The sequence below is a fragment of the Bombina bombina genome, chromosome 5 (assembly GCF_027579735.1).
Source record: "Bombina bombina isolate aBomBom1 chromosome 5, aBomBom1.pri, whole genome shotgun sequence".
NCBI classification, from domain to species: domain Eukaryota; kingdom Metazoa; phylum Chordata; class Amphibia; order Anura; family Bombinatoridae; genus Bombina; species Bombina bombina.
This window is the reverse complement of record NC_069503.1, coordinates 1163338183-1163358079: the sequence shown is the minus strand read 5'-3', so window position 1 is coordinate 1163358079 and position 19897 is coordinate 1163338183. Positions and strand designations below refer to the sequence as shown.

Below are 19897 nucleotides of genomic sequence, written 5' to 3'. Positions count from 1 at the left end.
TAGAAAACACCTTATTATAATCCACAGGTGCAGTGTTCCTTTCCTGTGCATTCCTCAGTGAAAACAATGAAGCTACTTCAGTATTACCCCCTTCACTCATGCCTGACTGCAAAAAAGCCGCTCACACAATGAAATGTGTTGTATGTAAATGGTAGTGATTATAGTGTGCCAATGACACCAATGTCTGCAATTATAATTACCACCCAGGATTACAGTTACTCTCCCAGGAGTCTGGCCTTGACCCCACGTATACACGAATGAAAAAATAGCAAATAGGGAAAGACAGTTATTGTGGAGAGTAACAGTGATAACGTATAACTATCAGCTGAGAGCAGTGTGTTGATCAGCTAGCTCCCAGAACGCAATACAAGCTTTGTTAGAATATCGAATGTTGATAGTAGAAAGTGACCAGGTCCAATGAGTTTTCCCTACCTCAAGTTTGGACCGGTGAGAATCATACACCACCGCTGAATGCACATGTATGAGGTTATAGATGCAAACACCTTAGATAACTAATACATATAAATGCCAACAGTCCACACTCCATACCTGTGTACTACTGGAACCTGAGCGACAGTCCGTTTCGGCAGTATATCCGGTTTCTTTACTGTGTATGGATTGTCTCGTTCAATTGGTATCCTGCTCCTGTGTGAATATAGTGCAGGAATATAGTGAGAGAGTAACATAAGTAACGCACGGTGAGAATAACCTCAATACTACACTTCCTAAGGCCACAGTTCTCCTCCCGCCTTCACTTCAGATGGCCAGAAGATATAGCTATTGTTGCAGGGACATGAATATAGTGCAAGTGCATAGGAAGCAGCTGAACTACACCATGTAATGCCCCTACTGCATGTGTACTGAATCAGTGCGATATCACCAACGTCTCATATCAATTACAATGTTTAATTTTCCTCTTTTTGTAGCCAAAGAAAGCTTTGGAGGGATGCGCCTCCTGCGCCGTGCTGATTTTCACGTGGGTTCTCATGTAAATACCTTCTGGAGAACTCCGTGCAGAGGAGCTGGTGATGGGCCGAGCCGCAAAACCGTTTTGTGGGACAACAAGCATATAACTTGGTTCGCCACTCTGGACGGAGGTGTAGGGCTGCTGCTCCCCATGCAGGAAAAGACTTATCGTCGGTTGTTGATGTTACAGAATGCCCTGACCACTATGCTGCCTCACCACGCTGGGCTCAACCCACGGGCGTATAGGTGAGAAAGAAATCATCTGCACTGGTGGTAGCACAATGTGTCTTAGTGAATCACACGGGTAACAGAATATTTACCTAGACCATTAGTGACAGACTGGGTATCACACACACACACACAACTAGGTGCATCATTAGTGACAGACTGGGTATCACACACACACACACACACAACTAGGTGCATCATTAGTGACAGACTGGGTATCACACACACACACACACACACACACACAACTAGGTGCATCATTAGTGTCAGACTGGGTATCACACACACACACACACACACACAACTAGGTGCATCATTAGTGACAGACTGGGTATCACACACACACACACACACACACAACTAGGTGCATCATTAGTGTCAGACTGGGTATCACACACACACACACACACACACACAACTAGGTGCATCATTAGTGACAGACTGGGTATCACACACACACACAACTAGGTGCATCATTAGTGACAGACTGGGTATCACACACACACACACACACACACACACACAACTAGGTGCATCATTAGTGTCAGACTGGGTATCACACACACACACACACACACACAACTAGGTGCATCATTAGTGACAGACTGGGTATCACACACACACACAACTAGGTGCATCATTAGTGTCAGACTGGGTATCACACACACACACACACACACACACACAACTAGGTGCATCATTAGTGTCAGACTGGGTATCACACACACACACACACACAACTAGGTGCATCATTAGTGACAGACTGGGTATCACACACACACACACACACACACAACTAGGTGCATCATTAGTGACAGACTGGGTATCACACACACACACACACACACAACTAGGTGCATCATTAGTGACAGACTGGGTATCACACACACACACACACACACACACACAACTAGGTGCATCATTAGTGACAGACTGGGTATCACACACACACACACACACACAACTAGGTGCATCATTAGTGACAGACTGGGTATCACACACACACACACACACACACAACTAGGTGCATCATTAGTGTCAGACTGGGTATCACACACACACACACACACACAACTAGGTGCATCATTAGTGTCAGACTGGGTATCACACACACACACACACACAACTAGGTGCATCATTAGTGACAGACTGGGTATCACACACACACACACACACACACACAACTAGGTGCATCATTAGTGACAGACTGGGTATCACACACACACACACACACACAACTAGGTGCATCATTAGTGTCAGACTGGGTATCACACACACACACACACACACACACACACACACAACTAGGTGCATCATTAGTGACAGACTGGGTATCACACACACACACACACACACACACACAACTAGGTGCATCATTAGTGACAGACTGGGTATCACACACACACACACACACACACACACACAACTAGGTGCATCATTAGTGACAGACTGGGTATCACACACACACACACACACACACACAACTAGGTGCATCATTAGTGACAGACTGGGTATCACACACACACACACACACACACACAACTAGGTGCATCATTAGTGTCAGACTGGGTATCACACACACACACACACACACAACTAGGTGCATCATTAGTGTCAGACTGGGTATCACACACACACACACACACAACTAGGTGCATCATTAGTGTCAGACTGGGTATCACACACACACACACAACTAGGTGCATCATTAGTGACAGACTGGGTATCACACACACACACACACACAACTAGGTGCATCATTAGTGTCAGACTGGGTATCACACACACACACACACACACACACACAACTAGGTGCATCATTAGTGTCAGACTGGGTATCACACACACACACACACACACAACTAGGTGCATCATTAGTGTCAGACTGGGTATCACACACACACACACACAACTAGGTGCATCATTAGTGACAGACTGGGTATCACACACACACACACACACACACACACACACACACACACACAACTAGGTGCATCATTAGTGTCAGACTGGGTATCACACACACACACACACACAACTAGGTGCATCATTAGTGACAGACTGGGTATCACACACACACACACACACACACACACACAACTAGGTGCATCATTAGTGTCAGACTGGGTATCACACACACACACACACACACACAACTAGGTGCATCATTAGTGACAGACTGGGTATCACACACACACACACACACACACACACAACTAGGTGCATCATTAGTGTCAGACTGGGTATCACACACACACACACACACACAACTAGGTGCATCATTAGTGACAGACTGGGTATCACACACACACACACACACACACAACTAGGTGCATCATTAGTGACAGACTGGGTATCACACACACACACACACACACAACTAGGTGCATCATTAGTGTCAGACTGGGTATCACACACACACACACACACACACAACTAGGTGCATCATTAGTGACAGACTGGGTATCACACACACACACACACACACAACTAGGTGCATCATTAGTGTCAGACTGGGTATCACACACACACACAAACACACACACAACTAGGTGCATCATTAGTGTCAGACTGGGTATCACACACACACACAACTAGGTGCATCATTAGTGTCAGACTGGGTATCACACACACACACACACACACACACACACACACACACACACACAACTAGGTGCATCATTAGTGTCAGACTGGGTATCACACACACACACACACACACACACACAACTAGGTGCATCATTAGTGTCAGACTGGGTATCACACACACACACACACACACACACACACACACAACTAGGTGCATCATTAGTGTCAGACTGGGTATCACACACACACAACTAGGTGCATCATTAGTGTCTCGTTTTATATCATAGGATGTTGAACCTCGGACGCCGTACTCTACAGAACGCTGTGCGGAATGTGTTAGACGGGGAACTCCTGAATCGTTACCTGTATCTGAGCACCATGGAGCGCAGCGAGCTGGCCAAGAAGATCGGAACCACAACAGACATTGTAAGTAGCATTTGTTCCTACTGATACTGTCTCTTTACATACTGCTTGTACCTACTGATACTGTCTCTTTACATACTGCTTATACCTACTGATACTGTCTGCTTGTACCTACTGATACTGTCTGCTTGTACCTACTGATACTGTCTGCTTGTACCTACTGATACTGTCTGCTTGTACCTACTGATACTGTCTCTTTACATACTGCTGGTACCTACTGATACTGTCTGCTTGTACCTACTGATACTGTCTCTTTACATACTGCTTGTACCTACTGATACTGTGTCTTTACACACTGCTTATACCTACTGATACTGTCTCTTTACACACTGCTTGTACCTACTGATACTGTCTGCTTGTACCTACTGATACTGTCTGCTTGTACCTACTGATACTGTCTGCTTGTACCTACTGATACTGTCTGCTTGTACCTACTGATACTGTCTGCTTGTACCTACTGATACTGTCTGCTTGTACCTACTGATACTGTCTGCTTGTACCTACTGATACTGTCTGCTTGTACCTACTGATACTGTCTGCTTGTACCTACTGATACTGTCTGCTTGTACCTACTGATACTGTCTGCTTGTTCCTACTGATACTGTCTGCTTGTACCTACTGATACTGTCTGCTTGTACCTACTGATACTGTCTGCTTGTACCTACTGATACTGTCTGCTTGTACCTACTGATACTGTCTGCTTGTACCTACTGATACTGTCTGCTTGTACCTACTGATACTGTCTGCTTGTACCTACTGATACTGTCTGCTTGTACCTACTGATACTGTCTCTTTACACACTGCTGGTACCTACTGATACTGTCTGCTTGTACCTACTGATACTGTCTCTTTACATACTGCTTGTACCTACTGATACTGTGTCTTTACACAATGCTTGTACCTACTGATACTGTCTGCTTGTACCTACTGATACTGTCTGCTTGTACCTACTGATACTGTCTGCTTGTACCTACTGATACTGTCTGCTTGTACCTACTGATACTGTCTGCTTGTACCTACTGATACTGTCTGCTTGTACCTACTGATACTGTCTGCTTGTACCTACTGATACTGTCTGCTTGTACCTACTGATACTGTCTGCTTGTACCTACTGATACTGTCTGCTTGTACCTACTGATACTGTCTGCTTGTACCTACTGATACTGTCTGCTTGTACCTACTGATACTGTCTGCTTGTACCTACTGATACTGTCTGCTTGTACCTACTGATACTGTCTGCTTGTACCTACTGATACTGTCTGCTTGTTCCTACTGATACTGTCTGCTTGTACCTACTGATACTGTCTGCTTGTACCTACTGATACTGTCTGCTTGTACCTACTGATATTGTCTGCTTGTACCTACTGATGCTGTCTGCTTGTACCTACTGATATTGTCTGCTTGTACCTACTGATATTGTCTGCTTGTACCTACTGATATTGTCTGCTTGTACCTACTGATACTGTCTGCTTGTACCTACTGATACTGTCTGCTTGTACCTACTGATACTGTCTGCTTGTACCTACTGATACTGTGTCTTTACACACTGCTTGTACCTACTGATACTGTCTGCTTGTACCTACTGATACTGTCTGCTTGTACCTACTGATACTGTCTGCTTGTACCTACTGATACTGTCTGCTTGTACCTACTGATACTGTCTGCTTGTACCTACTGATACTGTCTGCTTGTACCTACTGATACTGTCTGCTTGTACCTACTGATACTGTCTGCTTGTACCTACTGATACTGTCTGCTTGTACCTACTGATACTGTCTGCTTGTACCTACTGATACTGTCTGCTTGTACCTACTGATACTGTCTGCTTGTACCTACTGATACTGTCTGCTTGTACCTACTGATACTGTCTGCTTGTACCTACTGATACTGTCTGCTTGTACCTACTGATACTGTCTGCTTGTACCTACTGATACTGTCTGCTTGTACCTACTGATACTGTCTCTTTACATACTGCTTGTACCTACTGATACTGTCTCTTTACACAATGCTTGTACCTACTGATACTGTCTGCTTGTACCTACTGATACTGTCTGCTTGTACCTACTGATACTGTCTGCTTGTACCTACTGATACTGTCTGCTTGTACCTACTGATACTGTCTCTTTACACACTGCTTATACCTACTGATACTGTCTCTTTACACACTGCTTGTACCTACTGATACTGTCTCTTTACACACTGCTTGTACCTACTGATACTGTCTGCTTGTACCTACTGATACTGTCTGCTTGTACCTACTGATACTGTCTGCTTGTACCTACTGATACTGTCTGCTTGTACCTACTGATACTGTCTGCTTGTACCTACTGATACTGTCTGCTTGTACCTACTGATACTGTCTGCTTGTACCTACTGATACTGTGTCTTTACACAATGCTTGTACCTACTGATACTGTCTGCTTGTACCTACTGATACTGTCTGCTTGTACCTACTGATACTGTCTGCTTGTACCTACTGATACTGTCTGCTTGTACCTACTGATACTGTCTGCTTGTACCTACTGATACTGTCTGCTTGTACCTACTGATACTGTCTGCTTGTACCTACTGATACTGTCTGCTTGTACCTACTGATACTGTCTGCTTGTACCTACTGATACTGTCTGCTTGTACCTACTGATACTGTCTGCTTGTACCTACTGATACTGTCTGCTTGTACCTACTGATACTGTCTGCTTGTACCTACTGATACTGTCTGCTTGTACCTACTGATACTGTCTGCTTGTACCTACTGATACTGTCTGCTTGTACCTACTGATACTGTCTGCTTGTACCTACTGATACTGTCTCTTTACATACTGCTGGTACCTACTGATACTGTCTGCTTGTACCTACTGATACTGTCTCTTTACATACTGCTTGTACCTACTGATACTGTGTCTTTACACAATGCTTGTACCTACTGATACTGTCTGCTTGTACCTACTGATACTGTCTGCTTGTACCTACTGATACTGTCTGCTTGTACCTACTGATACTGTCTGCTTGTACCTACTGATACTGTCTGCTTGTACCTACTGATATTGTCTGCTTGTACCTACTGATACTGTCTGCTTGTACCTACTGATACTGTCTGCTTGTACCTACTGATACTGTCTGCTTGTACCTACTGATACTGTCTGCTTGTACCTACTGATACTGTCTGCTTGTACCTACTGATACTGTCTGCTTGTACCTACTGATACTGTCTGCTTGTACCTACTGATACTGTCTGCTTGTACCTACTGATACTGTCTGCTTGTACCTACTGATACTGTCTGCTTGTACCTACTGATACTGTCTGCTTGTACCTACTGATACTGTCTGCTTGTACCTACTGATACTGTCTGCTTGTTCCTACTGATACTGTCTGCTTGTACCTACTGATACTGTCTGCTTGTACCTACTGATACTGTCTGCTTGTACCTACTGATATTGTCTGCTTGTACCTACTGATGCTGTCTGCTTGTACCTACTGATATTGTCTGCTTGTACCTACTGATATTGTCTGCTTGTACCTACTGATATTGTCTGCTTGTACCTACTGATACTGTCTGCTTGTACCTACTGATACTGTCTGCTTGTACCTACTGATACTGTCTGCTTGTACCTACTGATACTGTGTCTTTACACAATGCTTGTACCTACTGATACTGTCTGCTTGTACCTACTGATACTGTCTGCTTGTACCTACTGATACTGTCTGCTTGTACCTACTGATACTGTCTGCTTGTACCTACTGATACTGTCTGCTTGTACCTACTGATACTGTCTGCTTGTACCTACTGATACTGTCTGCTTGTACCTACTGATACTGTCTGCTTGTACCTACTGATACTGTCTGCTTGTACCTACTGATACTGTCTGCTTGTACCTACTGATACTGTCTGCTTGTACCTACTGATACTGTCTGCTTGTACCTACTGATACTGTCTGCTTGTACCTACTGATACTGTCTGCTTGTACCTACTGATACTGTCTGCTTGTACCTACTGATACTGTCTGCTTGTACCTACTGATATTGTCTGCTTGTACCTACTGATATTGTCTGCTTGTACCTACTGATACTGTCTGCTTGTACCTACTGATACTGTCTCTTTACATACTGCTTGTACCTACTGATACTGTCTCTTTACACAATGCTTGTACCTACTGATACTGTCTGCTTGTACCTACTGATATTGTCTGCTTGTACCTACTGATATTGTCTGCTTGTACCTACTGATACTGTCTGCTTGTACCTACTGATACTGTCTCTTTACACACTGCTTATACCTACTGATACTGTCTCTTTACACACTGCTTGTACCTACTGATACTGTCTCTTTACACACTGCTTGTACCTACTGATACTGTCTGCTTGTACCTACTGATACTGTCTGCTTGTACCTACTGATACTGTCTGCTTGTACCTACTGATACTGTCTGCTTGTACCTACTGATACTGTCTGCTTGTACCTACTGATACTGTCTGCTTGTACCTACTGATACTGTCTGCTTGTACCTACTGATACTGTCTGCTTGTACCTACTGATACTGTCTGCTTGTACCTACTGATACTGTCTGCTTGTACCTACTGATACTGTCTGCTTATACCTACTGATACTGTCTGCTTGTACCTACTGATACTGTCTCTTTACATACTGATACTGTCTCTTTACATACTGATACTGTCTGCTTGTACCTACTGATACTGTCTGCTTGTACCTACTGATACTGTCTGCTTGTACCTACTGATACTGTCTCTTTACATACTGATACTGTCTGCTTGTACCTACTGATACTGTCTGCTTGTACCTACTGATACTGTCTCTTTACATACTGATACTGTCTGCTTGTATCTACTGATACTGTCTCTTTACACACTGCTGGTACCTACTGATACTGTCTCTTTACATACTGCTGGTACCTACTGATACTGTCTCTTTACACACTGCTGGTACCTACTGATACTGTCTGCTTGTACCTACTGATACTGTCTGCTTGTACCTACTGATACTGTCTCTTTACATACTGCTTGTACCTACTGATACTGTCTCTTTACATACTGCTTGTACCTACTGATACTGTCTCTTTACACACTGCTTGTACCTACTGATACTGTCTCTTTACACACTGCTTGTACCTACTGATACTGTCTCTTTACATACTGCTGGTACCTACTGATACTGTCTCTTTACATACTGCTGGTACCTACTGATACTGTCTCTTTACATACTGCTGGTACCTACTGATACTGTCTCTTTACACACTGCTTGTACTTACTGATACTGTCTCTTTACACACTGCTTGTTCCTACTGATACTGTCTCTTTACACACTGCTTGTTCCTACTGATACTGTCTCTTTACACACTGCTGGTACCTACTGATACTGTCTCTTTACATACTGCTGGTACCTACTGATACTGTCTCTTTACACACTGCTTGTACCTACTGATACTGTCTCTTTACACACTGCTTGTACCTACTGATACTGTCTCTTTACACACTGCTTGTACCTACTGATACTGTCTGCTTGTACCTACTGATACTGTCTGCTTGTACCTACTGATACTGTCTGCTTGTACCTACTGATATTGTCTGCTTGTACCTACTGATGCTGTCTGCTTGTACCTACTGATACTGTCTGCTTGTACCTACTGATATTGTCTGCTTGTACCTACTGATACTGTCTGCTTGTACCTACTGATACTGTCTGCTTGTACCTACTGATACTGTCTGCTTGTACCTACTGATACTGTGTCTTTACACAATGCTTGTACCTACTGATACTGTCTGCTTGTACCTACTGATACTGTCTGCTTGTACCTACTGATACTGTCTGCTTGTACCTACTGATACTGTCTGCTTGTACCTACTGATACTGTCTGCTTGTACCTACTGATACTGTCTGCTTGTACCTACTGATACTGTCTGCTTGTACCTACTGATACTGTCTGCTTGTACCTACTGATACTGTCTGCTTGTACCTACTGATACTGTCTGCTTGTACCTACTGATACTGTCTGCTTGTACCTACTGATACTGTCTGCTTGTACCTACTGATACTGTCTGCTTGTACCTACTGATACTGTCTGCTTGTACCTACTGATATTGTCTGCTTGTACCTACTGATACTGTCTGCTTGTACCTACTGATACTGTCTGCTTGTACCTACTGATACTGTCTGCTTGTACCTACTGATACTGTCTGCTTGTACCTACTGATACTGTCTGCTTGTACCTACTGATACTGTCTGCTTGTACCTACTGATATTGTCTGCTTGTACCTACTGATACTGTCTCTTTACACACTGCTTGTACCTACTGATACTGTCTCTTTACACAATGCTTGTACCTACTGATACTGTCTCTTTACACACTGCTTGTACCTACTGATACTGTCTCTTTACACACTGCTTGTACCTACTGATACTGTCTGCTTGTATCTACTGATACTGTCTGCTTGTACCTACTGATACTGTCTCTTTACACACTGCTTGTACCTACTGATACTGTCTGCTTGTACCTACTGATACTGTCTGCTTGTACCTACTGATACTGTCTGCTTGTACCTACTGATACTGTCTGCTTGTACCTACTGATACTGTCTGCTTGTACCTACTGATACTGTCTGCTTGTACCTACTGATACTGTCTGCTTGTACCTACTGATACTGTCTGCTTATACCTACTGATACTGTGTCTTTACACAATGCTTGTACCTACTGATACTGTCTCTTTACATACTGATACTGTCTCTTTACATACTGATACTGTCTCTTTACACACTGCTGGTACCTACTGATACTGTCTCTTTACATACTGCTGGTACCTACTGATACTGTCTCTTTACACACTGCTGGTACCTACTGATACTGTCTCTTTACACACTGCTGGTACCTACTGATACTGTCTGCTTGTACCTACTGATACTGTCTGCTTGTACCTACTGATACTGTCTCTTTACATACTGCTTGTACCTACTGATACTGTCTCTTTACATACTGCTTGTACCTACTGATACTGTCTCTTTACACACTGCTTGTACCTACTGATACTGTCTCTTTACACACTGCTTGTACCTACTGATACTGTCTCTTTACATACTGCTGGTACCTACTGATACTGTCTCTTTACATACTGCTGGTACCTACTGATACTGTCTCTTTACATACTGCTGGTACCTACTGATACTGTCTCTTTACACACTGCTTGTACTTACTGATACTGTCTCTTTACACACTGCTGGTACCTACTGATACTGTCTCTTTACACACTGCTTGTTACCTACTGATACTGTCTCTTTACACACTGCTTGTACCTACTGATACTGTCTCTTTACACACTGCTTGTTCCTACTGATACTGTCTCTTTACATACTGCTTGTACCTACTGATACTGTCTCTTTACACACTGCTTGTACCTACTGATACTGTCTGCTTGTACCTACTGATACTGTCTGCTTGTACCTACTGATACTGTCTGCTTGTACCTACTGATACTGTCTGCTTATACCTACTGATACTGTCTCTTTACACACTGCTTGTACCTACTGATACTGTCTGCTTGTACCTACTGATATTGTCTGCTTGTACCTACTGATACTGTCTGCTTATACCTACTGATACTGTCTCCTTGTACCTACTGATACTGTCTCTTTACACACTGCTTGTACCGACTGATACTGTCTGCTTGTACCGACTGATACTGTCTGCTTGTACCTACTGATACTGTCTGCTTGTACCTACTGATACTGTCTCCTTGTACCTACTGATACTGTCTCTTTACACACTGCGTGTACCTACTGATACTGTCTCTTTACACACTGCTTGTACCTACTGATACTGTCTCTTTACACACTGCTTGTACCTACTGATACTGTCTCTTTACACACTGCTTGTACCTACTGATACTGTCTCTTTACACACTGCTTGTACCTACTGATACTGTCTCTTTACACACTGCTTGTACCTACTGATACTGTCTCTTTACACACTGCTGGTACCTACTGATACTGTCTCTTTACACACTGCTAGGTACCTACTGATACTGTCTGCTTATACCTACTGATACTGTCTCTTTACACACTGCTTGTACCTACTGATACTGTCTGCTTGTACCTACTGATACTGTCTCTTTACACACTGCTTGTACCTACTGATACTGTCTGCTTGTACCTACTGATACTGTCTATTTACACACTGCTGGTACCTACTGATACTGTCTCTTTACACACTGCTTTGTACCTACTGATACTGTCTCTTTACACACTGCTTGTACCTACTGATACTGTCTCTTTACACACTGCTTGTACCTACTGATACTGTCTGCTTATACCTACTGATACTGTCTGCTTGTACCTACTGATACTGTCTCCTTGTACCTACTGATACTGTCTGCTTATACCTACTGATACTGTCTGCTTATACCTACTGATACTGTCTCTTTACACACTGCTGGTACCTACTGATACTGTCTGCTTATACCTACTGATACTGTCTCTTTACACACTGCTTATACCTACTGATACTGTCTCTTTACACACTGCTTATACCTACTGATACTGTCTCTTTACACACTGCTTGTACCTACTGATACTGTCTGCTTGTACCTACTGATACTGTCTCTTTACACACTGCTTATACCTACTGATACTGTCTCTTTACATACTGCTTATACCTACTGATACTGTCTCTTTACACACTGCTTATACCTACTGATACTGTCTCTTTACACACTGCTTATACCTACTGATTACTGTCTCTTTACATACTGCTGGTACCTACTGATACTGTCTCTTTACATACTGCTGGTACCTACTGATACTGTCTCTTTACATACTGCTGGTACCTACTGATACTGTCTCTTTACACACTGCTTATACCTACTGATACTGTCTCTTTACACACTGCTGGTACCTACTGATACTGTCTGCTTATACCTACTGATACTGTCTCTTTACATACTGCTGGTACCTACTGATACTGTCTCTTTACATACTGATACTGTCTGCTTATACCTACTGATACTGTCTCTTTACACACTGCTGGTACCTACTGATACTGTCTGCTTTACACACTGCTGGTACCTACTGATACTGTCTCTTTACACACTGCTGGTACCTACTGATACTGTCTCTTTACACACTGCTGGTACCTACTGATACTGTCTCTTTACATACTGCTTGTACCGACTGATACTGTCTCTTTACACACTGCTTGTACCGACTGATACTGTCTCTTTACACACTGCTTGTACCGACTGATACTGTCTCTTTACATACTGCTTATACCGACTGATACTGTCTCTTTACACACTGCTTGTACCGACTGATACTGTCTCTTTACACACTGCTGGTACCTACTGATACTGTCTCTTTACACACTGCTTGTACCTACTGATACTGTCTCTTTACACACTGCTTGTACCTACTGATACTGTCTCTTTACACACTGCTTGTACCTACTGATACTGTCTCTTTACACACTGCTTGTACCTACTGATACTGTCTCTTTACACACTGCTTGTACCTACTGATACTGTCTCTTTACACACTGCTTGTACCTACTGATACTGTCTCTTTACACACTGCTTGTACCTACTGATACTGTCTCTTTACACACTGCTTGTACCTACTGATACTGTCTCTTTACACACTGCTTGTACCTACTGATACTGTCTCTTTACACACTGCTTGTACCTACTGATACTGTCTCTTTACACACTGCTTGTACCTACTGATACTGTCTCTTTACACACTGCTTGTACCTACTGATACTGTCTCTTTACACACTGCTTGTACCTACTGATACTGTCTCTTTACACACTGCTTGTACCTACTGATACTGTCTCTTTACACACTGCTTGTACCTACTGATACTGTCTCTTTACACACTGCTTGTACCTACTGATACTGTCTCTTTACACACTGCTTGTACCTACTGATACTGTCTCTTTACACACTGCTGGTACCTACTGATACTGTCTCTTTACACCTGCTTGTACCTACTGATACTGTCTCTTTACACACTGCTGGTACCTACTGATACTGTCTCTTTACACACTGCTTGTACCTACTGATACTGTCTCTTTACACACTGCTTGTACCTACTGATACTGTCTCTTTACACACTGCTGGTACCTACTGATACTGTCTCTTTACACACTGCTGGTACCTACTGATACTGTCTGCTTATACCTACTGATACTGTCTCTTTACACACTGCTTTTACCTACTGATACTGTCTCTTTACACACTGCTTGTACCTACTGATACTGTCTCTTTACACACTGCTTGTACCTACTGATACTGTCTCTTTACACACTGCTTGTACCTACTGATACTGTCTCTTTACATACTGCTTGTACCTACTGATACTGTCTCTTTACACACTGCTTGTACCTACTGATACTGTCTCTTTACACACTGCTTGTACCTACTGATACTGTCTCTTTACACACTGCTTGTACCTACTGATACTGTCTCTTTACACACTGCTTGTACCTACTGATACTGTCTCTTTACACACTGCTTGTACCTACTGATACTGTCTCTTTACACACTGCTTGTACCTACTGATACTGTCTCTTTACACACTGCTTGTACCTACTGATACTGTCTCTTTACACACTGCTTGTACCTACTGATACTGTCTCTTTACACACTGCTTGTACCTACTGATACTGTCTCTTTACACACTGCTTGTACCTACTGATACTGTCTCTTTACACACTGCTTGTACCTACTGATACTGTCTCTTTACACACTGCTTGTACCTACTGATACTGTCTCTTTACACACTGCTTGTACCTACTGATACTGTCTCTTTACACACTGCTGGTACCTACTGATACTGTCTGCTTATTCCCTACTGATACTGTCTCTATACACACTGCTTGTACCTACTGATACTGTCTCTTTACACACTGCTTGTACCTACTGATACTGTCTCTTTACACACTGCTTATACCTACTGATACTGTCTCTTTACACACTGCTTGTACCTACTGATACTGTCTCTTTACACACTGCTTGGTACCTACTGATACTGTCTGCTTATACCTACTGATACTGTCTCTTTACACACTGCTTGTACCTACTGATACTGTCTCTTTACACACTGCTTGTACCTACTGATACTGTCTCTTTACACACTGCTTGTACCTACTGATACTGTCTCTTTACACACTGCTTGTACCTACTGATACTGTCTCTTTACATACTGCTTATACCTACTGATACTGTCTCTTTACACACTGCTTGTACCTACTGATACTGTCTCTTTACATACTGCTTGTACCTACTGATACTGTCTCTTTACACACTGCTTGTACCTACTGATACTGTCTCTTTACACACTGCTTGTACCTACTGATACTGTCTGCTTGTACCTACTGATACTGTCTCTTTACACACTGCTGGTACCTACTGATACTGTCTCTTTACATACTGCTGGTACCTACTGATACTGTCTCTTTACATACTGCTGGTACCTACTGATACTGTCTGCTTATACCTACTGATACTGTCTCTTTACACACTGCTTGTACCTACTGATACTGTCTCTTTACACACTGCTTGTACCTACTGATACTGTCTCTTTACACACTGCTGGTACCTACTGATACTGTCTCTTTACACACTGCTTATACCTACTGATACTGTCTCTTTACACACTGCTTATACCTACTGATACTGTCTCTTTACACACTGCTGTAGAGCTGCAACAACTAATCGTCATAATCGATAATAATCGATTATGAAAATAGTTGTCAACGAATCTCATAATTGATTAATCGATTCGTTGGTTTGCAATTAGTTGGTCTGTACACAACACCAGCTGCTTCACTCCAATGAGCTCCTGCATATGGTATTGTGTTTTATGGTTATGTCCTTAGCCTAAAGGACGTCTACTTTTCACTTTTTCAGGACAGTATAAGTTTACAGCTACCCCTGGCTTATGTGCAGATATAATAGTCATCATTTGGATTGTTTATATTAAATCTGGTGATTTGGAACTATGCTTTGCATGATATAGTGCCAAGCTTGTTGTTTACACCTTGCCCCTAGATTGATGGGAGTTATTTAAATTGATGTGCACTATTATCTGTTAGCACAATTATTAGCGTATTGCTACAGCCTTTTCTCTGCTGCAGGAAATATAGCTGCAAACAGAGAACCAGCCTTAGCCAGGAGCATGTGGACATGTTGAGATTTTTGCATTTCAATGCAAAGTTTCTGAAAGAGTGAATAACAGAATGTTATTAACAGTGATAGTCTAACTCTTTCTAGTTCTACCTCTTTTCAAACAGTTTGTGGTTTTGTTTTGTTTAATTATAAAACTGTGCTCTGCTGCTTAAAAATTGAAGAAACAGTTGTGTTAATGTAAAGTTTTAGTCTGAAGTTTATATTTGTAACACTCATTATGTGGATTTTATTTAAAACATAGAAAACTATTATTGATTCTCTTTTTATCCGATTAGTCGATTAATCGAAAAAATAATCGGCCGATTAATCGATTATGAAAATAATCATTAGTTGCAGCCCTACACTGCTGGTACCTACTGATACTGTCTCTTTACACACTGCTTGTACCTACTGATACTGTCTGCTTATACCTACTGATACTGTCTGTTTACACACTGCTTGTACCTACTGATACTGTCTGCTTATACCTACTGATACTGTCTGTTTACACACTGCTTGTACCTACTGATACTGTCTCTTTACATACTGCTGGTACCTACTGATACTGTCTCTTTACACACTGCTGGTACCTACTGATACTGTCTGCTTATACCTACTGATACTGTCTCTTTACACACTGCTTGTACCTACTGATACTGTCTGCTTGTACCTACTGATACTGTCTCTTTACATACTGCTGGTACCTACTGATACTGTCTCTTTACATACTGCTGGTACCTACTGATACTGTCTCTTTACATACTGCTGGTACCTACTGATACTGTCTGCTTGTACCTACTGATACTGTCTCTTTACACACTGCTTGTACCTACTGATACTGTCTGCTTATACCTACTGATACTGTCTCTTTACACACTGCTTGTACCTACTGATACTGTCTCTTTACACACTGCTGGTACCTACTGATACTGTCTCTTTACATACTGCTGGTACCTACTGATACTGTCTGCTTGTACCTACTGATACTGTCTCTTTACACACTGCTTGTACCTACTGATACTGTCTCTTTACATACTGCTTGGTACCTACTGATACTGTCTCTTTACACACTGCTGGTACCTACTGATACTGTCTCTTTACATACTGCTGGTACCTACTGATACTGTCTGCTTATACCTACTGATACTGTCTCTTTACACACTGCTTGTACCTACTGATACTGTCTCTTTACACACTGCTTGTACCTACTGATACTGTCTCTTACCTGCTTGTACCTACTGATACTGTCTCTTTACACACTGCTTGTACCTACTGATACTGTCTCTTTACACACTGCTTGTACCTACTGATACTGTCTCTTTACACACTGCTTGTACCTACTGATACTGTCTCTTTACACACTGCTTGTACCTACTGATACTGTCTGCTTATACCTACTGATACTGTCTCTTTACACACTGCTTGTACCTACTGATACTGTCTGCTTATACTACTGATACTGTCTCTTTACACACTGCTTGTACCTACTGATACTGTCTCTTTACACACTGCTTGTACCTACTGATACTGTCTCTTTACACACTGCTTATACCTACTGATACTGTCTCTTTACACACTGCTTGTACCTACTGATACTGTCTGCTTATACCTACTGATACTATCTCTTTACACACTGCTTGTACCTACTGATACTGTCTCTTTACACACTGCTTGTACCTACTGATACTGTCTCTTTACACACTGCTTATACCTACTGATACTGTCTCTTTACACACTGCTTGTACCTACTGATACTGTCTGCTTATACCTACTGATACTGTCTCTTTACACACTGCTGGTACCTACTGATACTGTCTGCTTGTACCTACTGATACTGTCTCTTTACACACTGCTTATACCTACTGATACTGTCTATTTACACAATGCTTGTACCTACTGATACTGTCTCTGTACACACTGCTTGTACCTACTGATACTGTCTCTTTACACACTGCTTGTACCTACTGATACTGTCTCTTTACACACTGCTTGTACCTACTGATACTGTCTCTTTACACACTGCTGGTACCTACTGATACTGTCTGCTTATACCTACTGATACTGTCTCTTTACACACTGCTTATACCTACTGATACTGTCTATTTACACACTGCTTATACCTACTGATACTGTCTCTTTACACACTGCTTGTACCTACTGATACTGTCTGCTTATACCTACTGATACTGTCTCTTTACACACTGCTGGTACCTACTGATACTGTCTGCTTATACCTACTGATACTGTCTCTTTACACACTGCTTGTACCTACTGATGCTGTCTGCTTGTACCTACTGATACTGTCTGCTTGTACCTACTGATACTGTCTCTTTACACACTGCTGGTACCGACTGATACTGTCTCTTTACATACTGCTGGTACCTACTGATACTGTCTCTTTACATACTGCTTGTACCGACTGATACTGTCTCTTTACATACTGCTTGTACCGACTGATACTGTCTCTTTACACACTGCTTATACCTACTGATACTGTCTCTTTACATACTGCTGGTACCTACTGATACTGTCTCTTTACATACTGCTGGTACCTACTGATACTGTCTCTTTACATACTGCTTGTACCTACTGATACTGTCTCTTTACACACTGCTTGTACTTACTGATACTGTCTCTTTACACACTGCTTGTTCCTACTGATACTGTCTCTTTACACACTGCTTGTACCTACTGATACTGTCTCTTTACACACTGCTTGTACCTACTGATACTGTCTCTTTACACACTGCTTATACCTACTGATACTGTGTCTTTACACAATGCTTGTACCTACTGATACTGTCTGTTTACATACTGCTTGTACCGACTGATACTGTCTCTTTACATACTGCTTGTACCGACTGATACTGTCTCTTTACATACTGCTTGTACCGACTGATACTGTCTCTTTACACACTGCTTATACCTACTGATACTGTGTCTTTACACAATGCTTGTACCTACTGATACTGTCTGTTTACACACTGCTTGTACCTACTGATACTGTCTGTTTACACACTGCTTGTACCTACTGATACTGTCTCTTTACACACTGCTTGTACCTACTGATACTGTCTATTTACACACTGCTTGTACCTACTGATACTGTCTGCTTATACCTACTGATACTGTCTGTTTACACAATGCTTGTACCTACTGATACTGTCTGTTTACACACTGCTTGTACCTACTGATACTGTCTGTTTACACAATGCTTGTACCTACTGATACTGTCTGTTTACACACTGCTTGTACCTACTGATACTGTCTGTTTACACAATGCTTGTACCTACTGATACTGTCTCTTTACACACTGCTTATACCTACTGATACTGTCTGTTTACACAATGCTTGTACCTACTGATACTGTCTGTTTACACACTGCTTGTACCTACTGATACTGTCTGTTTACACAATGCTTGTACCTACTGATACTGTCTGTTTACACACTGCTTGTACCTACTGATACTGTCTCTTTACACACTGCTTGTACCGACTGATACTGTCTCTTTACACACTGCTT

General features: G+C 42.2%; 1 protein-coding gene across 1 annotated transcript in view; it reads left to right on the top strand.

The window, feature by feature from the left end:
• CPSF1 (cleavage and polyadenylation specific factor 1) overlaps positions 1–19897 on the top strand; it is a gene marked incomplete in the record, with an annotated part of 548143 nt that overhangs the window by 510903 nt on the left and 17343 nt on the right. Inside the window, 2 exon segments of the mRNA XM_053715990.1 lie at positions 927–1212; positions 4071–4209. Of these exon segments, the coding sequence (XP_053571965.1) occupies positions 927–1212; positions 4071–4209 (425 nt within the window).